The sequence below is a fragment of the Battus philenor genome, unplaced genomic scaffold, assembly GCF_028537555.1.
Source record: "Battus philenor isolate CCGP_79_NKW_IND1 unplaced genomic scaffold, ilBatPhil1.0.hap1 SCAF_17, whole genome shotgun sequence".
NCBI classification, from domain to species: domain Eukaryota; kingdom Metazoa; phylum Arthropoda; class Insecta; order Lepidoptera; family Papilionidae; genus Battus; species Battus philenor.
The window spans coordinates 11035236-11059336 of NW_027181679.1; the positions used below are offsets into that span (position 1 = coordinate 11035236).

Below are 24101 nucleotides of genomic sequence, written 5' to 3' on the forward strand. Positions count from 1 at the left end.
TTTATAATTGACGTAAATTAATTAAGACAAGATTAAATTTTGCTACTATTTGGATTCTTGCTATTATTTAGTTTTTCGCCACAGTTAAACTTACATAGAGATCTCGATTCATTTAAGTACGGAGAATACATTCCCCAAACTACTACATATTTGTCTTAGTATGTACTTATTGTATTACTTAGGTAACGTGCCCGCGTGTGCGGTACCGGGCGACCGCAGCCCGGTCGCAAAGCTTCTTACGAATTATTCATATTTGTACAAATGCTTTTTAAAATGTTAATTTTAAATATATTATAATATTAATTTTTATTTTATTGTTTTATTGTACCCTCACTGTACTTTATAGTATTTATGTAATAAATAAATATATTTTAGAATTATGTACAAGGACTAATACATGTTTATATCTTATAAATTATATGCTACTGTAATAAAAACGTTATTAAAACTAATTAAAGATGCATAAGGAATCCATGTGCAGTAATCTATATTAACAAATCGCCAGTGAGGCTAGTTTTTGGTATCCATAAGAACCTCCTTCGTGTCTTTTCAAAGAAGACGCAAAAACTGGAAAATAAGAAAATAGTTACTTTTCACACACAATCCACAGATTAAATCCTCCCTAGCTGACAAATATTTGACAGAAAAAAGACTTAATATATAAATAATATATCTTGCACCTTTGATAACCTTAACATTACAATGTGAATATAAAACGCTAATATTTATTTTTTAATTTAAGAAATAGAAAACGTATTGTTATTATGATTTAAAAATCATAATTGTTATTGTTGAAACATTTTTTTTTTATATACAGGCTTAAAGTTTAATGTACGAAAATTATTGTCAGCTAGTAGAGCATAGCATAGTTAAAATACCTACGGTTACGAAAGTGGATCAATAAAAACTTGCTAATGCTTCAAACTTTAATATTCTTTACATTGTAACAAAACGCAAATGCAAAATAAAAAAGGGCCCGCGTGTATGGTGCGGCGAAAGCGGACAGCAGACATAAGGAGAACGGTACGAGCTTCGTATCGTGTCGCCTAGTTCTCGACCGACGTCTTCGGCACGTAGGACAGCAGCACGGATGACTTGGGAGGCACCAGCACGTCGTCGATGCTCACCGCCATGTTGTTTGTGTAACTGAAACGATCAAACAAAGTTTTACAATACATACATCCTTCCATCATCACCTATATTACAAATACAATAATTATGTAATCAAAAATGTGATGAAGAAGTGATCATTAAACACCTGTCAGTCTTTTTTCACATCTACAATTATCAACCATCAACAATTTTTGACGAGGTTATTAAATTTGAGCCCTTATTAACATCTACATCAACCAACTTTTTTATAAATATTATACTGGAATTAATCCTTATTAATTTTAGTTGCTTTTAAATGTATACTGCACACAAATTCAGTAGTGTAAAGTATTATTAACATCTTTTACAATATTACCAGACAAGTATAGTTCAAAGTCTATTTTTTACTTAGCGCATGCTGTATATATGTTACTTAGTTTAATAAATTAATGTGAACTGTTCCATGGAGGGCGGTTATAATAGTAGAAATCTTATCTTATAACTTATTGTAGAAGGCAATGTCTTATGATATTTTATAGTCTATTCTTGCACCCTTTTTAAAAAAATTCAAACAGCCCATTACTTTTCTGCACTAGATAATACATGTGATAGCAACGATTTTGATACACAGATGACTAAGGATTACACATGTTAAACCGTTTGATAGCTTCCTTCAAAATCATTCCAAAATGTTGCTATAAGCCTGAGGGCTTTGCTTTATCGCAACTGAATTTACAGAACGGAAGAGTCCGTGAACTCTGTTCCGGCTAATCTCAAAAATGGTTGGACAGATTTTAGCGGGATATAATGACACCAAGAAATATCAGTGCAAGCAGCGCGAAACGAGCGGACAGCTAGTCACAAACATAAAACAATATATTTTTAAAAATATATTGTTTTATGTATTTTAAAAATATCATAGATTAGGCTTAAGAAAGTGATCAATTTGGCCGAATTTAATTTTAAATATTGTTTTTTTTTTAATGAATACAAAAAACAATTTAATTTATTTACGAGAACAAGAGGCGCTTAGCTTATATTAACTTAAAATCTGGAAGCGCTATAGAGTAGCTGTCAAATAGTTAAATTGAAAACAATATAGTAATATCGTTTGTATGAAATGTCACAAAGATGTGATATTTATACCTAATGTTCAAGGAATCGCCCTATACTTTCAGCATAAATAAGTAGAAGTTATGGCAGGAGAAGTTAAGCGTGTTATTAATTTTTTTTATTGTTATTTGTATAAGTATTAATTTTATAACCTGACCAATGATGGTTATCAATTACATTTAAACATTAAAAATATAATATAAAAGCAAGTAAATAGTAGTGGTGCAGTATTTACTTGGTGTATAGCTTGACGGCGGGCGACACGTGGTGTATCGCTAGTGAATCCGGCAGCGAGCTGAGCGCGGTTAGATTCGCGCGCGCCGCCTCCACTCCCGGGTTGTACACAGCAGCGAAGCCCGTGTGACCCGCCTTCCACCTGGTGGCCAAAAGTTACACTAAAAAACATGGACTCACAAAGGAGTATGATAGATAAAATAAGAACAATTGCTTTCAACTTGTACTAGGATAATATAAGTTGAAACTGCGATTTCATTATCAAGTATAAATAAACGATAATTTAAAGATATTGATATAATATTAGGTAATTGTATAAACTACATTTGAAGTACCTATATATTATCTACCACGTAAATAACATTATTAAATAAATAAATACACGAATAAAAACTCTGAAATTTGTGGTAATCTAGCAAATTGCTAAAATGTTGTCATGATGATAACTCATGAAGCAATCATATGCTTTAAACATAATTACTGTTTCTATTATCACTGGTCAGCAACCTTATCTAAAATTTGTTACGACGACCGGTCTGCCCGCATATAGCGACTTCCAGAGACTTGGACTGTGACGTCAGTCCACCCATAAGGAGGCCTGACCTACCAACACCACTTCCTTTCGATTTCAATGACCATCTGTTGCATGAGCAGTATACAGCAATTTTTCATGCTACTTCAGTGACTCTTCTTACTTTTGTATTGTGATTATGTAATTACATTTTCAAAGAAATAGATGTAACCGTAGTAACATTTTCACGGTTTACAAATCACATCAGCACCCTCTATAACTACAGTGATTTAGACCTGAAGGTAGATACACAGAGGTTGAGGGGGGTAGTTGAACAATCACCTCGCGCACGCTACGAGAGGGCGGTCGGAGCCGTGACCAGGCACCACCGCCAGGCTGTACGCGCCGTGCTCGATGCTGGCGTCTTGTCGCAACGCGGCCAACTGTGCGAAGTGGGAAGCCTGAAGAACAAAATACACAATGCCAGTCATGTAACTTAGACTATAAAAACATTCCGTAATGGCGTTCCGTATGGAACAGTATACATGCTATTTAATTCACGCAATATTTTGATTTAATTTTGAATAACAAAACCTCTCCTAACTCCTAAAGGTTCTCTATATCGAAATACACAAGGCTTCTTATAACTTATTTAGTTCGAGCTTTCTACGCTCTTAACAGATGTCTTTGTGTTCAAGTAAACATAAATATAGTTTCGAAAGTCAAATTTCCCAAAAAAAACATAATTCAAATCAACTTTGATAAAAAAAAAACATATGTCTCTGTCTGCACCCCTGCATAAAACAACATCAAGGAAGTCAATGTTTGGTGCGAGTTTACTCTTAACAAGATAGAATTAACGAATTGTTGCTAGGAATTTTTTTAATTGTACAAATGCATAGACAAGTAAAGACTATTAATAAAAAAAATAGTTGCCTCATTACAAAAGGCCTCATACATAAAGCTAATGCCATTTAGGTATAAACTTCGCTGTGGTGACTAGTTCTTTTCTATATGATATATAAACACATCAAGACTTCATACCGAAATATAATCTTCTTATTTTTTTGTTATTCTAAACTTACGTCAGATGAATTGCCTTCTGCTTCAAGTTGTGAAAAGTCCAGCACTGGAGCTGCAGGCAGTACGGCTGCGAATGACAACAGATCGCTGCCCTCCTCGTCCACAAGCTGTTAAAGAAAACAAGTTAAATCTAAATATATAGTATATACACCATAGAAGTTGATGAAACCCATAATTAATATTCATTATATATGAGAGATTTCCATCTACGTTTATATATTAGCCGCCATATACTTCTACCCTAAAGTAGCCGAGACCTTTATACTACCTTATTTACAGTTTTTTTTTCAATTCCTTATTCCCTAATTACTATATTACATTAGCTTAAGTCTAGATCTTATTATCATTTTTTTTAAATGACAATTATTCGTGCTTGCCTATTTAATCCAACTATCTAATAAATGGCATTTAAGTTGAAAGTATAAGTCAGGAGTGAAGTACTGCACATTTATTAATCATTTACAAAACTATATTTTTAATGGACTTTAGATTAAAAAAATTTACAAACTTTAATGCAAAATAAAAATAAACAAGATAAGAACGGAAAAACGAATATACTTGAAAATTTTAATTACAAATTTGGCAACGTTTTCTCAATCCAAACATGTATATATATATGCAGCTAATAAAAAAGCTGCTAATCGTGCATCACTCTGTTTTGATCGATGGTTCTTATTAATTAATTGTCGCGATTGAGCATGTGGCACATTTCATTATAATTAATTTTATAATAATGGCAGAAAGTCGATAAAATAAACTCAATGTTAGAAATGCGCGGCGAGTTGCATAAACATGTTTAACATACTGCAAGCTAATTGATTGAAGCCTTATTTTGTATAAAATTAACAATGTCTTATATGGAGAGTTCTATCTGACTCTAGTTTATATGAAATTGGGATCTTCTTGATGGTCACAAGTAAATGATCGTATTTAAATAATTGCGGCTTGAGAAGGCGTCCCACTGGAAGAACCGAAGACAATTAAGGTGGCGGTGTTTGGGAGAGGCTTATGGTTTGAGCTGGGCGTCAGTCGACTGATATGGCGATGAGTAATGATTTGCGTGAAAGTAGTGACCTGCACGGCGGGCCAGCGCGGCAGGCGTGGTCGCAGTCGCTCCACCAGCTCGGTGGCGTCCGCAGCTCGCAGAGGTGCAGCAGAGCTGGGCCGCAAGAAGGTCAAGTTGGCGCGCACCATGAACAGCTCCGGACGCCTTTCCTCCGCTAGCGTAAACACTGTCTCACCTGCATATAAACCATAAACACACATTTGTATCAAATAAATATCCCTCACCTTTATTTACTTGCAGTTAACACATGTATTGCAATGTAAAAAGTATATACTAACGTTAGAAAACGTTACTGTAAATCTTGAAGATATCAATTGTCCAATCTAAATCAATTATTACTATTTTACTGTAACTATTTCATAATTATTTTACTAAAACTTATATCAAATTCTTAATATGTTTATTCAATTAAGCCTTAACATGCACTTTTCAATCATCGATTATTTTAACATTAGAAGAGGTTGACCGGCTGAGAGTCGTCCAGAAACTCAACAATTGTTCTTTTTAAATGAAATTTAACAATACTCGATGAATTGTTAAATTTCATTTAAAAATAATTATAATATCAATCACGTAAATGAGCCAACAAAGCACACATTTCGATCAACTACGAGCTCTTAAATGCTTATTTAATAACATAAAACTAAGGAAAGGAAATTGAACAAATATCTTGTTGATCTTAATATATATGTGTACACTTTGTTATATGTGCGTGTAATTGTCTACTTGAACAAAGATATTTTTAATTCGATTTGCGTGTGTACGTATACATGTGTTCGTACGTGTATGTGTGCGTACGTACCGAGTCCAGCGGCTGGCGGGGTGTTGTCAACAATATGTGCCCAGTGTACCAGTACAGCCTCCAGGGCGGGCTGGTCACTTGTCTGCTCGTGCTTCCAGAAGGCGTACTGCGTGTGAGTAGCTCCAAGTGCACCTCCGCGCCCTGCCTCGGGCCTCTCCGGCGCCAGGGACGCATTCACGATCAGCTGACGCGCATTGTGCAGCCTATAAGTTAAACAACAACCAAAGATTAAGAAGTATTAATTAAAGTTATTTATTTAATTTATTGCACGTATAACAAATAAGAATATTAGTCAATGGGTCACAATGCACCTAGCTGTGGACAATACACAAAATTCAACACAATTATAATTCTCTATACTATGACACACTTCTTTTTTCTTAAGTTTATGGACATACATAGAACCACCCGAAGTGCCTCCTATAAGTTCACGTCTCTTATCCATCATTATATATTTAGTACAAATTAATATAAATTTTAAGAGCAAAAAGTTTTTGAATTTCCATGAATACCATCCTAATTTTAAGACACAAATCTGTTGACAGGATGAACCAACAACAGTATATAAAATTATTTGGAGAGATTATTTTATTTCGCATTGGACAATAAACGATTGTGTAATAGAAATGAGGCTAATACAAAATATACAAAAGTATAGACATTTAATAACTGCACAATAAGCACTATTATCCACTAAATAATGTAATAAAAAGAAAAAAAAAGAAAAGGGGTGAGTAAAAAGTATAGGAGATACAAAGAAATTTATGAAATATATGAAAGCAGCTAAAATTTTACTTCATGTACCATTGTTTGAGATCGAGTTTTGATATGTCTTGTTAAGCAAGTATTTCATTGATATATAGACCCATCTCGCTAGATTGTTACAGAGTATCTGCTGTCGAAGATTACCTAATGCCATCGGCTCCTGCCTGCATCCACAGCCTGAGGACACCGTCGAACTGTCTCACGACCTCCGGGTTGGTGAAGTTAAGGTCGGGCTCCTGAACGCCATATTGGTGGAGGTAGTACTCGCCTCGCCGGTCGCTGTACTCCCAAGCTGGAGCATCCAGTGTTGATACCTGCAATATGGACCATTATTCTGTGTTGTTAAATGAAGAAAGAACCAAGGTTCAGTACCTAGATCAAAGGATTGACAGTCTAAAGTGGTAGTACAAGGGGGAACACCGCTCGTGCAAAGACGGTCGTTAGCCCCGTCTAACTACTATTATACGATATATATTGCACAATCGACCTTTGAAAAGAGACAATCGGGTAATTTCGGCTTTGTAGAGCACTATCTCTGTCCCACACTATGTGACGTTGTCAATCGTTGTGCAATATTTATCGCCGGGTACTGTAACTTGTTTCTTGGTAGTGATAGATGGTGATACGCCAACAGCACATAATCAGTTGTAAGTTTTGTCAAGACGTTGTTACACTATTACTCAAATATGAGATTGTATTGGAAGTGTGCCTTAATCAACAAAATTATATGGCAGAAGCTGTGACACCTCTTTTTTCTTATATTACCTCCGGGCTTATTATTTCTTCACTAATAAGTTTTTAAGCCTCGACTGTGTTTTCAAAAAGGCGAAGGTTCCACGACTTTTTTCCCTATAGACCACTTTGAAAATTTAGATGGCTCTGGTGAACCTCTTGCATTCCTACCATATTCTCAAAATCCCACACAAAATTTATTTGTTCTGTGGTAATTTGAGTATCGAATAAGAAAAGTATATCCTTAGCATTCCTATTTATGTTTTTAAAAAAATCAAAGAAGATCATGCAAAATTGCAAGCCACAAGTTTTAGTTAAGAAACTAATGTTGCGGTTTCGAATCTCGACTTTAAACTGAATAAACAACTAAGCTAGTACCTGCCTACATTGATAGATGTAGTCAAGCAAATATTTTAGGTTCTTTACAATCCAAAGCAGATAAATATTCATTAACACGCTAACTAACCCCCCCTTCATCTCCCCAACTACTCCAGGAGTTCATCTGGAACACTTTAGTAATATTGATCAGAAGCATGTAAAATGCTAAGCTGTACTTACCCATTCGTTAGGCTTGTTTGGCTTTCCGTCCTCACCGAAGTCAACACCCTTGCCCCACACGAAGTAGTCTTCATAGCCCGCAGTCCGGTTCTCGCTCAGCGCAAACCACGCGTGACCCTTCGCCACGAAGTTCGCCGTCAGGTCCACGATCACTCTGTACAGGCACAAACCAAATTAATAGTCTGCTAATACAATCTTGTACTAATATGTTTGTATTTAGAAGGTATTAAATGGACCTCATTGAGAACGCCCATAAACAAGACCTATGGAGAGGCCTATGTCCAGCAGTTGACGTCTTTAAAGCTAAGTGGGCGTCTTCCAACCCGATTAGAGCTTTTACACTTACAACCAATCAACCTGTATATACTCTTCAACACAATTTATTCTATAAAAAAATTTCAACGCCTTTTTTAATAAACCTTTGACTCCAAATCAAAGGATCATTTGACTATTTTAGCTTTTACAAACGTAATAGTTCCTTACTTGATGCTGTGCTTTTTGGCCTTTGCCACAAAGTCTTTGAACTTCTGGAGACAGCTGGGGTTCTCCAGCACTTCGTAAGTGTCCTTGCAGACGTAGGTGAAGATACCCTGCACTTGCGAGCGCTGAAGCAACGGAAGTTCCGCCTCTAGGCTATCGAAGTTGTCCACCGAAGACATGTCAACCAGGGGTCCTTTCTCGTACCTAAACAGAGTAATTATTTCATTAAGCTATGATTTCTAAGAGTCTGTTTTAAAACACTGTATATTTTGAATTATAATCTCATCGTGTTATGAATAAAAATAGACTTTTTTCATTCGACAAATTTTTGTTTTTAAATTGGAAGGTATATATAGTATGACATCAACAAGGCATATTGTTGAGATGGTTAATAGTTCCTGTAATGAAAAGTTAATGTTGCTAGAGCTATAAAAATAAATAAAATTAAAGTGTCTGTTTGTAATATATATATTACAATAACCGCTTTTTACAACACGCATCTGAACATATATACGCTAAATATACAAAAATGTTTTTTTTGGTGTTCTGTTTGTTCCGGCTAACCTCTGAAAAGGCATTATGAAGAAACTTATACTGGCAGGTAGCTGAAGTAATCAGGAATAACTTAGAATACTTTAAAAAAAAAACTAAACCATTTTTTTTTAAAGTCGCGAGCATAGTGGTATCAAATAAAAAGAATATTTTTTCTTATACCAAATGCCATCTTATGACTTAATTACTTATTTACACACATTATACTAACGCAAACATAATGTTCTTCAACCAACAGAGTATTGTACAGAGATAACTCGAATGAGATCTTCAAATTCAGATCCTTATTTCAACATATGACAGACCATATCTCCTGTTGGCGTCAAGTTGAGTGTACCTCATGTCTAAATGAAATGCCTCAGACCTGAGACCAGGCGAAAGCGAGCTAAGGGCAAAATTGTTTTTTTTTTTAATATAAAATTTTAATAATAATTTAATAAACATAGCAATTTAATATACATTCTCAAGATATAACATATTCTATAAAGTATAAGTATTTTTTTTAATCTAGCAATTGTAATAAAATATAATTTTCCACTGTATTGAGTATCTGTAATTAGTTGCGAGTGAAATGAAAAAAATACTTACCAGGTCTTAGGCGCCGGCGGGGCACACTTGGGCGCGCGTATAATGATGGCGATAGCCCCAGCGAGCATGCACAGCCACAGCGCCCAGAACAGGATGAACATGAACCAGCGCAGGCGAACCCAGAACGGGTCCTCCGCGTACTTCATCAGCTCCTCCTTCGTCAGCCCGGAGAATTGCTGTCGACATAACACGGGCATTCAGCTACTATGTGACCAATGTTGCTTGTAGAACATGATGCTTTCCTACACAAAGAGATCAGCCTAGTTGGGTAGCTAGGGATATCGTTTAGCTCATGAGAAATATATCCTTATGTCTAGTATAAACTTACAAAAACAATATCTAGGTGCTAAAGAAAACTTTTCATGTCAAAACCCTAGTAGAACTATATTACTATGTTATGCGTATAATTTACCATCAGTGAATTTTTTACCGCAGCGTAGAACATGAACAAAACCTATATACAGGGCTCTTCTAACCGATCTTATTGGTAATCAATGGGGCAGATCTATGTCTAACAGTGAATGACCTGCGGCTGTAATGATGATGAAGTTCTTATTCATCACATTACCATTTTGCATGAAGAAGGAATACGAGTGATGACGTACTATATGTTATAAAGCTACCTTTTAAGACTCAATACAACTAAAAATAATTCCAGAAACTTGAATTTATTACTAGGCAATGTAAACGCTGATCATGTTCTTGGTTTGCTTCACAAGCAAACGTTCACCGATGCAATACTCGACATGGTTGTAAGAGTTTTAAACATGTCCCAATCGGAAGACATTCTTTTGAACAGAAATTCATATTTATGTTATAATAATACAACTAGAGAATGAATCGCTCAAACAAGAATAAACCAATCTATAGTTGTTGTGGAAACTTTAAACTCTTAGGTACTTTTGTTGCTTTATATCAGTGGATACCGTTAGAAAGGCTCTAAATTTGTTTCTAATTTCTATAATATGGCTCATGGGCACTTATTTATTTATTAATGTTATTATTCACATAGGATCACGTGTAGTGTAAAAAACCAGAAGAGCTCATTTTGTTTGAACTGCAATTCAGAATACAAATACATTGTTAAGAATAAGTTCACTGCAGCTGGGATATCTAATTAATTTTTGTTCCTTTTTCAAATACAATATTTAAAAAAAACTAGCACATCTTGCACAAAGGAAACAAAACATTGTCATCTCAATAAAGTGTCTTTTTATCCTATAAATTTACCTCGTAGTCATTTGTCAGTTGATTAAAACTAACTAGAAAATGAGAAAAGTTCCACTCACCCGCTTGTTGGCATCCAGCTCGATCTTGGCATCTCCGTTCCTATGGTCCTCGACCACGTACTTGGCGTCGGCCATGTCCACGCGCGTCGTTATCTTCGCCTCGTCCTCCTTCTCCAGCAACTTTTCTTCCTCAGCCGAAACCTTTTCCCTCGATTTGGAGAGGCTAGACTTCGACTTGCGGAAATCTGCGGACAAACGTTTTATTAGAGGATGGTAGAAGTAACTTAACAGTTGAGTGAATAAACAAAAACATAATAAAAAATGTTTTTATTGTTTATTTTATTGATTACATTCGACGTAAATACAGAAAATAAAGGTAACGGCTTAAAAACTTAAGACAAGCTCACGTAGGAAACCTCGAGCTTGTTAACTGTATCAAGATTTATTTTAAATAACTTTAACGTTTTGCCATTTCAAAAACTTATGTATATGTATATATTTACGCTATGTGTTTCGTAATATATATAGAGAAAAATTAAATACGAAACACAACGAATACACGAAAGTAGGGTCAATAAAAACTTATAGGAATTTTTTTTTGTGCGCCCGAAAACAGTACTATTAGGGACTTCATTGTCACCATTCATTACGGGATATACTATATATTTACATATATATGTATGTACATGGTAATGGGTTGAAGAATGATCTGTAACTTTACGTAAGTAGTAGCTTGTCTGTTGTGCCATCTCTTTCAATCAATGCGTATTCTCTCATAAACCGCCATTGGTCGGGCCATTCCAGGCGCAACAAAACTCAATGGTTCTATTGCAGTTCAAAGCAACAAAAGATCGTTAACGATATGAACCCAGTTCGGTACAACCACGCTTGGTATACAACATATATTACACTGAAATCAATTGTTAAAGTTCTCGAAACTCGCATCAGATGAGACTCCATTCATAAGATTTTATAACAAATCCTTTATAACCTTCTTATAATGTTAAAATAATCGACGATTTACAAGCGCACGTAAATGTCTACTTGAATAAAGATATTCTAAATTTACTTGGATTTGAATAACGCTTTGCATTGTGATAGGAGGACTACTATTGACAATCTTAAGGTAATAATCGTAATAAGAATGTTTATTTTACTAGCTCACCCGAGAGATGTCCTGTCTCACCTATGAATAATCAATAAGAAACTTAATAAAAATCATCATTATTAAAAAATGTAGTGTTTATTGTAGCGCTTCAAACAATGTTGATGCAATTTCAACACGGGAACAGGCCACATACAACTGGCTATGGGAAAAACATGCATTTTCAAGATTAAACGGCTGCCCCATATTTTGTTCACATTGCAAGTTCGAGCTGTGCTAGTGTGTGTGTAACAAAGGAAACATGATTTTTTTGCCTATAGATGTAAAGCCCTTGGCTTTGAAAATATTAACCCTTAAAACCCAATAACCGGTTTTAAATTTTTACGGTTGTATTATAAGTCGTGGTTGGGACAAAAATCGGTCACACAAGTTTTGGACATGAGACAAAAGTGGACAATGAATATTTAAATTCTTATAGAGTGCAAATCTCTAAACCTACAATTGTAAGCCTCTCACACTTCAATCTTGTCCAACGAGTTTCTTAGGTATTGATGATTTTTCTATAAGAGAAGGAGTTAGAACCAATTCTTTGATATATTGCGAAGAACCACATAAATAAAACACAGATTTGAAATTGCTCTATTTAGAGCAATCTGTATTAGGTAATTAATAAAAAAGACTGGAAAGATATCGTTTTAGGCCACATGTCTAAAAACGCTTGAAACCTACGTAGGTTTCTTGAAGGATGTCATTATAGGCCATCAACTATCTACTGGCAATATCTTCCTATACTAATACTCACTATAAGTGATACGAAGTAAATAATGGTATGGAAAGAATGTTTATGAACAGATTCTCCGATCAGCAAGCGCTTGGAACTCATGTAGTTTCGAAATATTTCGTTATTTTTCTTACTCTTCTGGTGCTTTATTCTGAAGAACGCGTGTGATCATTATATGTTAGGAAAGAATATGAATAAATAATGTAATCAAGTGTAATAATAAAAAGGTAATGAACCGATGACCGTTGGAGCCGAAATGTTGCCGAGTGGTGACCACGATACGTTTAGACGTGGCGTAGGTAGGACCCCCACTAGATGGACTGACGACATAGGTAAGGTCAAAGTGGCAGTGCAAGAACAATGGTCCTAGCCATCTTAGGGGAGGTCTATGTCTGCCAATAAAAAAAAGAAGTCACTTTAATTATACTGATATAGCAAAACTAATTTCGAGGGGGGTAATCCTATATTAAAGGTAACTTCGTTTGCAAGATTTCCATTGAGAGCGAGTGCAATGCAATCTAACAGATGTGACCGCGCCCTTATGAAGACCATGAGCGATGGGCCGAGAAAAATGGAAAGGGAAATTTAGAAGCCGCGAAGATGCACGGCAAGCGGCCGGAATCCATCAAGTAATCAGTACATGTAGGTCGGAGAAAATATACACACACACGCACACAGTCGCACACCTGTATTGTTAATTGTGCATTGATCTATTATTATTATATAAACAAATAGGAAACTATATCATGTGTGCTGTTCAACCTTAGTTTACAGTATGTAAACCATAAGTATAAATTCAATATACAAAATCTATAATAATTTTCCCATAAATCAAAACCAAACCGAAGGTTTATGATTTAAAAAATCTATTTTTTTTAACGCAATGATTAATGTAATTATAATTTTGCGTATATGGTTTAGCAAAAATTTATATACTCCCAAGTCAAGTCATTGCAGTAAGAATTGTTTGTGTGCCGTTTAGGGTTACTAATGGTCATATAAAAGTGAAAAAAAATATTTGTAGCCATAGCAATAGATCGTTCTGTATGGTATATATTTAAATCATTTTTGACATAGACACAACGAATTTTGTAGTCAATCTAAAAATATAGATAAAAAAGAAACAAACGGGTCTGAAAATTTTAGAATAGCATATTTGTTTCGCGTTGTTTCTTTTAAACGGATTGCCAAAACGATGAAGTTTACGAATAGGACGATACATTAAGGAATTTTCAGTGGAATGTGTCCGACAAACACCATTCGCTTTAATTTACCAGAACAGAGTACTCTTGTTTTTTTTTTTATAACGAGAGAACAAGGTATCAATCACTAAACATACCAAAAAAAAATTTCTTTTCACATCTTTAATTATTCCACAACCATCATGCGGCTGGAATTAGACGAGCCACTAATATGCTGCATTACTGTTTTCTTACCATTATAAAATTTTCGCTTTGTTTATTTTCAATATAATTATTAATCATCACAACTTGCATTGTTACATTTGGTATAGATGCTGCTAACGGAGGCTTTTTGCAGCTTAATCGGAATTCGAAATCTTAGCCTTTTTTAAAGTTACATACAGCCTTCGTGTCGTATTAAAAATATTTAGTGAAGTTTAATACTATTTCTGTTTTATTCAATTCTTAACGTTTGCATAATTATAACTAGGGCTATATACGCCTACATTAGACTAACATATATTATGTTCCTTTGTAGGTGTACCTTAGAATGAAAACATTAGGGAGGCAAAATGTATATTAATATCAAAATATCATAAGCATTACAGTAAACTAATTCGTAACGACGTACGATCGTCGGCAACGTTCACAAGAAATATATGACGGGCGCTAAATTGCTGCATTAACACTTTCTTTGGATGATGAAACTTTCGAACTTATTTCGACCTACATTAAAGACATCATAATTACATGGTACTAACCGATATGACATAACAAAATGTAGTATTTAAAATAAAAAAAACTTTTTTGTTTAAAGAAAATGTTAGCAATATAAAAAAGCATTTTAAATTTAAAGTCAATGTATAAAATATTAAAATTTAAACTACTATACAACGTACATGTTACATGTACACTATATATTTAATTACAAAAATTTCACCTGAAAATAGATTATCGTATTTATAATTCATTAAGAACAATTTGATATAATGGTAGATTCAATATAACCAATAATAAAATAATTAAAGTTATATAAAGCGGTGTTCAGATTTTCCTATAGTAGAGTACATACCTACAGCACGGGCAGAGCGCGCGTCCGAACCCGATACACCGCAATAAAGCACTGGAAAGTCAACGGACCGCGGGCAGCGAGCTGCGTGTTCAACAAAGACGCGTTCACACGTGAAAGTATTCTTAACCAAAACAAAGCACGCTTCAGTCGTACATCTAAAATAAGCAATTAATTTCTATTGCCTATCAACCGAGTTGACTTAATTACTTTGCGTTAATATCTCGTGACGTTAATCTTGATGGTATTAAAGTTTGTTATATATATATATAGTTTGTTTGTTCATCTAGGAGCATATCTGCCCCTAAAACTCGCTTCATTGACATTTTCAATTCGTTTGGTATATTTGGTTTTATTGCTCGTCTTTGCATATGCGGAAGATTATCACTACAGATCGTGCTATTTTTTTAGGAATACTCCTCTTTTTATTTTTTTGCTCTGATGCTTATTGTGTAGTACATGAGCATTTATACCGCACAAGTCAAGAATGCGATATAAAATGAGCATAGGCCATCTTCTCGTTCAATATTCATTGAAATTTTGAATGAAAATAACATAAAAAAATCAAATTAAACGAAATTACCGTTTATATTATTTACGCAGGAAACGTGGACGTGCGGTCCGACAGACCGCGGTTAAAGTATAAAGTAAAATAACTCAGCTAATTTGGGGCCGCCGACACAACCTATCATCTCAATATACGTTTCGGCGCTAAAACTAAAGCTACTGAAAGCATTAAACGCGGGGAGCAAGGGAAAAGGGGTAAACACAAAAATTACAAACTGCAAGCGGTCTGTGAGACCGCGCGTCCACAGTTAAAGGTTAAGCTTGTTAAGTTAATGCTTGTGTAATTGCTTGTTAGCTAAGTTGTTACTAAGAGAAACATCATAAACATACGGCTACTAGTGGGTGTGTTTTCATATAAACAACATACATATAGATATTGATGTGTATGTTGTATTTATGAAATTATGTCTAAAATCTGCTTTTTAACACTAGAGCATGAACATTACCATGTTTTTGAAAAACGTAATATATTAATTATTCTATTTTCCGAGAGCCTGATTCGTAGAGGTTCCAACAAACTCGGACTGTTTCATTTGTGACTACGTAACAAAAATCATACAGTAATCACATCAATTTTGTATTATCATAGAAAAATACTTTATATTATAAAAATGGTTTTTAAAGTATCTACGTTTCAAAACGCGCCATGATCTAAGAGCCCACTACAAATTCAAACGAAGAATATGTTTTATATTTTGAAACTAGTCTCTTCGGATATTGTAAAATAAAATCGCTCTAATATGTAACATCATATTATATGTCTTACAACTATTATAGACAGCGTAGGGCTTCCCCGCCCACAAGGTGAACAGCTTAATTCAGTTTGCATTTAACCGGTCCTATTGCAAATCTATGAGGAGACCGTCCAGTAGTGAACGTCCTATAGATGAAAAGGTGATGATAATGATGATACATCCTCGTATAAACGCCTCGCACAGTTTTGTTACTTTATAGAATAAATTAAATCTATCTAGTGATATATCAAACGAAAATCTGATGACGATGGACGCAGCCTTACAAGCAACATAAGAACGAAGCGCGCATCGCCGGGACTTAATAAATGACTGCGTTCCAGGAAACCGACGGGAACGCGACTCAAGTGGCCAAACGTAAACACAGCGCCGGACAGTGCCGATCGATTGTTTAATTCTGGAGTTAAAGTGAACATCCCACTTTACTAATGATTAACTTGATTATGTCACTTTAAAATATCTATTAAAACTTATATCACGGTGGTGGGTTTTCGGTGCAAGTTGATGTAGTTACTGCGCTTATACCTGTGCCTGAACAATTCTGACATCAGCAACATAACTTTTCTGACTATAACAAAATTCGAATCAAAATTTCGGTAAGTTCATATATTCGACTAAAGCCGTAAAAATCCGAACCGTCCAAAGATTAACTTCTCTGTTGATGTAGTTGTTGTTAGCCTTCAGTTTACAGCTTCATCGGAGCTGAGTTCACGGAGCGGAAGGGAACTTAATCCATCGGGTAAAGGATATACCTATTAACTAACAAATATTCATCTACCCTCAACAGTTACTTTTTTAAAATTAAGTGATTACAAAATGTGTTTATCCTAAAACAATGTTTAACAAGCGATTTTATTATTCGATCACGAAGATGCATAGTAAAAGTATTCCGGAATTCCGTTATAAAAATCGCCATTGTTAAAACTTATAAACCGTAGTTAAGTCATATTAAGGCGACGTAAAAACGTAGTTAACCATAACATTCTCTTGAAAACGTAAATACAACCTGTCTTAAGTTTTAATCTGGTGAAATAGTAGTATATAGCGGCCAAAGACGCTAGCTTCGCTACCTTTAAAGAAATCTTAAGCTAGGCACCTTCGCCCTCTCGCCACAAACACGCGTAATCAGCAAATGTATTCTGGGCAGCGGTTAGTTATTAAAAAATGATGAGGACTAGTTTCTATTTAACATTAATATTTTTTGTTAGTCCATGGCCACTTATCTATGCTGTTTGTACCGTTCCAAACACCGTAATAAAAGTATTTTATAATTTTAATCAAGAAATTAATATCCTCAAATTGTTATTCACAAAATGGTCATCGCGAAAATCGCCGCAGGGAGTGCAAAATCGCTCCTCAGATTCGTACGCCGAAAAATCTCGAACCGCAAGTCTCGTTACGAAAATGCAATATGTAATACGTAATAGTTTTTTTTTTGACGAATGAAGCCTCCAAAGAAATGGACAGAAGGTATTTTTAAATCACTGTAATTATTACTTTTTCGTTTTATGTTAAGAATAAGTCGAACGCAAGTCGTCTTACATTGCCTTCGGCGGGGTTTGGTATGAAGTTTTTTTTAAAACGTTCATCTTTTCTTTGCTATTGGAACTTTGCTCTTATAGAAAAAATATTTCAGTATAGCTTCTATTTACAATGCCGGTAAATACATCGCAATCTTTTTCACATGTCAAATCCCGTGTTGGAATAGCATCAACATTATTTACGCATTACAAAATATATCTAACATTGTTGTAAATGAAAAAGCATTACAATGAACGATACGATTTTGATTTTTTTTTGTTAGTTAAGATTCGAATTCTGACTGCAATGCCTGACTGGAGTTGCGATCGTAAGTTACAAGTTGAATTCCGGGGACACAATCTTATAGTTCACACTTTGAGCATTAATTATATAGGATTGCTACTGTAAACAAGTTTCCAAAGGATGAGCAGCAGTGTTCTCTATGTACCATAATACCGTACTGAGATCGCCAATTCGCTTGACAAACATGGCATATTGATAGTATATACCCCATAGATATCCTTGGTAGAGGATTATGCCTCGCAGTGGGTGTCTATGGTCTGAAACGAGGACGACAGACATGGATTATTATGTAATAATTAAATCCTACCTATCCTAATATGTCTTATTAAGCTACAACCATTACAAAGGATAAACCTCATAAGGCAATTATTTTGTTAGAAATATTTATTTTTGATCACTTTTTCGAAACAAAACTAAACTTTGAATGTAAAACTATGTATATGATGATAGACAAGCTTCTTATCAATGTCTCCTAATAGAACGGTAAACAAACACGACCACAGACCAATTATCATCAATGTACACGAATACATTGCCGCTTGTCGGTAATTAATATAAATGGGGTAACGAGAAACGGTAATGGACAATAAAATAACATTTACTATCGATAAACAAAAGGTTGGTGTGGTAATGTGAACGGAATAAACTGATGACTTATTTGAGGGCATTGTCCGATGGGATAATTGGAAATACAGGGAGATTGGTTATAGATGAAAACGGTCTTAAGTAGTGAATGTATAGCTAATTTACTGTCAATTAATGTATAGCACACACTGTCTAAAAATCAAAAATCTCCGTTATAATAAAAAACTTAATGATAATATGATAAGAAAATTTGCGATTTTATATTTCGAATTTCTACATATTAAAATTAATTACTCTTATCTATCCCCTTTATCGCATTCCAATAAAAAAATAATGAGACATATTTCATTGTTCACAATATACTGCGTGATTTGAAATATTTACAAAAGCTTCTAAGCTCTTTGCTGACAAATGAACTATACAATTACCTCTTTAAAACTTTTACACGTATAACCAATCACCATGTATAACAGAAATTATACTATATAATTTTTAACGAAACGATTCGTCTAATAACAGTATAATAGAAAATAATTTAAAAAATATAGTAAGTTATTAATAATATTCTTGCAGTAGGAGTCTATAGGCAGAAACAACAATCATCGTGGGAGATAGAGACCAAGTCTGTTAACAAAGAGAACCTCAGCATGGCATTAAAAATACCAATGTGTCATGTATTCCTTGTGTCGGGCTGATCCGAAAGGCATATCGAGATTCGAAATTCTATAAATGTAATTTAAAGGCATATTGTTGTTATAATTAATAATAACGCAGTGTTTTTCTTTTCTAACTCTTTGCAAGAAAAAAAAATATTGCATTCAATGCACCAGCCAGTATATGCGAACTTGCATGACGCAGTCAAAACCATCTTCAAAGAACTTAATCTCGCTCCCAGTTTTTAACAAAGGTATCAATTGACTTCTATACAAATACATCATTAGTAGTACATATTTGCATTAAATTTAAGTTTATTTCTGGAATTTTATTCCGAAATGAAACTTCGATTTTGGCACATAACTCGATTTTGTTTACAAATTACTACAGTTAGCAACAGTCCACTACGACCAACATGTCCTACCAACGAAGACACTGCATAGAAACGTAATTCCTCAATCTAAACCTCATTGGCAAACTCAGGCTCTACATGGAGAGAACTATGAACTCAGGATTCCTCTGCAAGATCGAATAAGAAATAAGATTCGTAGATGAAGAAAAGTAATCCATAAAGCCCAACGGATTGGAAAGTTGAAGTTGCAGTGGGCAGATCACGTAGTAGACAAAACAGATAGCCCTGAGGTTCTGGGGTAGAAAGACCACAGACCAGCAATCGCAGCGGATGACATCCGCCTATAAGGTGGACAGACAACCTTGACTTCAACCAACCTTGTCTTCGCAAGACACTGGATGCAGAGCGCTTCAAACCTTCAAACTATTGGAAATCTAGCAAAGGATTTTTATGTTTAAGATGATGATGGTCATAGATGAGCTTACATGACGAAAGTACAGCTTATAATTAAATGTACATTTTCATTTAAGCAGATGTAATAATAGATAAAAACATTAGAAAGACCATGACTTAAATATATCCAAGATAAATATTATCTTCGAACCATAAAATCATCTGATGTAATATCAAGAATTCATGTTAACTGCAAATAAAACTCTTTAAGGGATTGAAACGTGCCGTATACCCATCTCTTATATATAGCAGTGGATGTCCTATGGCTGCAACAATGATGATAAACCATATGTACATTCACATATTACGTAAAAAATCGTGAAATTTTTATCTATTAAACTTTCTTAAAATTCGATATTGCATCTCAGTCAAAAACGACAAGAGTACGATTAAAAAACATACTTGTATATGCCTTCTTTTACATTACAGCTAGAATAAATAAGATTATCTAAGTCTATCATATCATTACTGACCTATTGTGGTTTACAACAAACGAGATATTTTACAAGCCCATAAAACGATGTAACCGACAAGGTGATATATGACAACAGAATATAAAGTGCTGCACAAGACATACTAGTTTTTTTTTTAGTCAAACGTATGGCAAACCTTAATAATAATAAATCATTTATTCGTTGAAACATGTCAATAATATGGCATAATAATAACTTGGTATGTTTTCCCAATAGCGAGTACAAATTATGATTATCAGCGCATAGACGTCCAGTGCAAGACAGGCTTCCCTCTATGATCTCTACAATGACCGGCCCTTGAGATGCCAATAGCCAGCGACCTCCCGGGACCTTTATTACGTCTTCGATCTACCTAGTGGGGGGACAACCGACGCCGCGTCTACTTGCGCGACTAAATTCAAATCAATTTGCATTGTTATCTAAGTTTACGTTCAATATTATGTCAAAAATAATTACATGCGAGGAAGAGAATAATTTAACGAAAACATGATCTTGCATTGAATTTTTGCAAGATGGTATGGTGCATCGAATGTATTAAAAAAGACTACAGGCTAGACTTACAGGCAAGGCACTGGTTGTATTAAAAATTGCAGCGTAAAATATATATATTTTTTAAATATGAGGCACAAAATAATCCACAGATTATTCATTATTCATGAGAATAATGTTTCAATTTTTAAGTTAACAGATTTTGTGTTCTATAATCAACCATACCTTACACATGTCTGTACAAAATAAGGTTTTTATTATAAATTTGTAAGGAAGCTCTAATATAAAGTCGTCATAAAGGAAAACTTGCTAACTGCGTCACACTTCGAAAACTTCACCGGTGGCCAAAACTTTTCTAAAATTTTATAAAACTCATGAATCGAAAAGTACTACTTACTGTTTGAAACGTCGTTTATAAAATATTTGTTATTTTTTACATACCCTCTACAATGTACAATTGATGTTTATTTTTATTTTTATTTTTTTTTTTAATAATTTTATTTTCTTAAAAAAAAGTTATTTTTACGATACGTATATAAAGAGCGCTCTTTACAACACCTACTGCCGTATCAATGTACTGTGTTAATCAAGGCTTCGATTGTGGTATCGTATGGCCTTTATAATTCCTCGCACCACAGTGCGAGTTTGCGACAGAGCGATGTCGCAGTTATCCCGACACGCATGACAGGCCAGTTAACAGCTAAATTGATACACAAAAAGATGCAGCGAGTGTATGTGAATGTGTGATACTGTTCCCCTGTGCAATTGCTTGTAATGTTACACGTCCGGACGTATTTTACATAAAAAAACGTCCTGTTTCTACACTTTGAATTACACTGGATTAGATCTTAAAAAATAAATGTTCAATAACACTTGTACAAAATTTTTCGACAACGTATACATAAGGCAGTAACGGAGAGAGAAGATAAGAAGTTAAATTGCTTTAGGATTACTCACGCTGACCTATACATCAACGCAAAGTCAAAACAGGGCGACAGAGCTGACAAAAAAGTAATTATAAATATTGATCATTACACCGGTCATAAAATATAATATTTGTTAAAGCTTCAAAGTGGTGAATGTTTAACTCAAAAGTAAATGTTTTTTAGAAACAATAAAAAAACGTAATGATATCGTAAGAAAACGTGTTGTTAAACTTGGAATAACTGCACATTAAAATGTATTATAGTTTACTATCTGTCCCTACAGACAATGTACTGCCGAAAGGTATTAGCCCGTCGCATTTCAACAGATAAAATAAATTAATGTAACATATTTCAGAATAATCTTTTTACAGATTGATTGGAAATGTGTTTAAAACTGCCAAAGCTTCTTGCTGACATATGATCTATACATTCAATCCTTTGATGCATTTATATAAGGGGGACCAGAAAGTAAAGTCGCCGCTTTCTTAAGTTAAAATCACACGACTACATTTTTAACAAGTTTTTATTTCTAATCAACAATGTATTCACCTTCGTTATCAACAACTTTTGCCATCTAGTATACAAATTTTCAATGCCGGAGCGGTAAAAATCAATCGTTTTTTCTGTAAAATATGTCGAAAGAAAGGACATTACTTTTCGGTCTCCTAGTATCTTTCACCATGTATAATTCTAAAAATAATAGGTTAAATTTCTGTACTTTGGATTACACATTAACAAATACATTACTGTATAGATATCAAGCAAGAATAAAGGTTTTAAAAAAAATGCTTTATCATTATACCTGCTGTCCCATAAATCAACGCCACATTGTAATATAGATAGGCCTGACACAAAATTAGTTAAAAATAACATTAGGTATATTTGTATATGAAACTATTACCGTGTTCGGAAGTATCTTTAGATTTACGTGGTTTCCCGCGACCACGATTACGTCTGCTTGCGTTCCTCCGAGCAACAGCCGCAAGGGCAGACCACCGGCCGGTCGAGGCGGCCGACATATATCCCGCGACGGTGTCACACCGAATGCACCGCCACGGTCCAACGCCGCGCGACTAACGTCCATTAAGACCGACGATTTGTTGGCTAGGGCTGTGCCAACACAGCGCAATAAACGCTACCGAAACAGATTATATAAAAATACTTTTTCTCATAGCAGTACATGCTCAAAATATTCATTTGTTTACGGCGTACACAGGCTAAATAATGTCAAACTATAATTCCAAATCCAAAAATTCGTTCCGAAGAAAAATAAAGTAAGAGTAAAGAGGTTTCAAAGTCTTAACAACTATTTCTATAAGTACAAACTAGTTCGTTTTGTTTGTGAGTGCCCAGTAGAAACATTAGATTTTTTTGTAATCATTGTAACAAATATCTTTATTGCGATAGTTAACGCAATTCACCCTTAAGATATATAATTATTTACTGTGACATAAAAATATTTTATATTGCAATGAGGTCTTTTTAGTATATGACAGATTCAAAATGATTCTATGAATGCATACATAACAATAAAGGCATTATATTAAACTTAACGGTTGGTGGTAATAAGGATGCATTTACATACATCTGCTCATATATCCTGTTTACTGTTATATATTCAATTAAGCCTATTAGACTTTTTTCGTTTAGGCTTCCTACAATTATCTATCCCTTTCACAAAGTGAGGTTGAAATAACACAATATTACCTTAAAGCCAATGTATGTAAAAGTTTAAAAGTATAACATGAAACTTTCTGGCACTATACATAGTGATTGGTTATAGATGTAATAAAAGCTCTAAAGGCGCTCATTTATATTTATTTATATAGTCAATTAATTTATGGTACACCCTATCAATGGTTTCAGAATACCAAAAACTAACTAAATATCATAAGGATAATATGGAAAGATAAAGCGTTTCTAATATTCAAATTACTTAATACAAAATTTATTTACTGTTTACTATTTGTCAGTGCACTATGTTGCTTGAAGTTATTGGCAACCACTTTAAGTGGGTTTGTAAGACAGTAAATGAATTATAATGATTATTAATAAATGAAAACAATATTGGTTTTGTTACAGCCC

At 34.4% G+C, this 24101-nt stretch overlaps 1 protein-coding gene across 1 annotated transcript; it reads right to left on the reverse strand.

The window, feature by feature from the left end:
- Positions 1 to 912: 912 nt before the first annotated feature.
- Positions 913 to 23074, reverse strand: CD98hc (CD98 heavy chain). The gene is made up of 12 exons (XM_068762852.1): positions 22918 to 23074; positions 10866 to 11050; positions 9577 to 9752; positions 8440 to 8640; positions 7957 to 8110; positions 6811 to 6980; positions 5902 to 6104; positions 5108 to 5274; positions 4036 to 4140; positions 3293 to 3411; positions 2441 to 2581; positions 913 to 1146 (listed from the first exon to the last, which is right to left on the reverse strand). Exons 1-12 carry the CDS (start codon positions 23033 to 23035, stop codon positions 1047 to 1049), a joined length of 1839 nt encoding a protein of 612 aa, XP_068618953.1. The 5' UTR covers positions 23036 to 23074; the 3' UTR covers positions 913 to 1046.
- Between the last annotated feature and the right edge of the window lie 1027 nt (positions 23075 to 24101).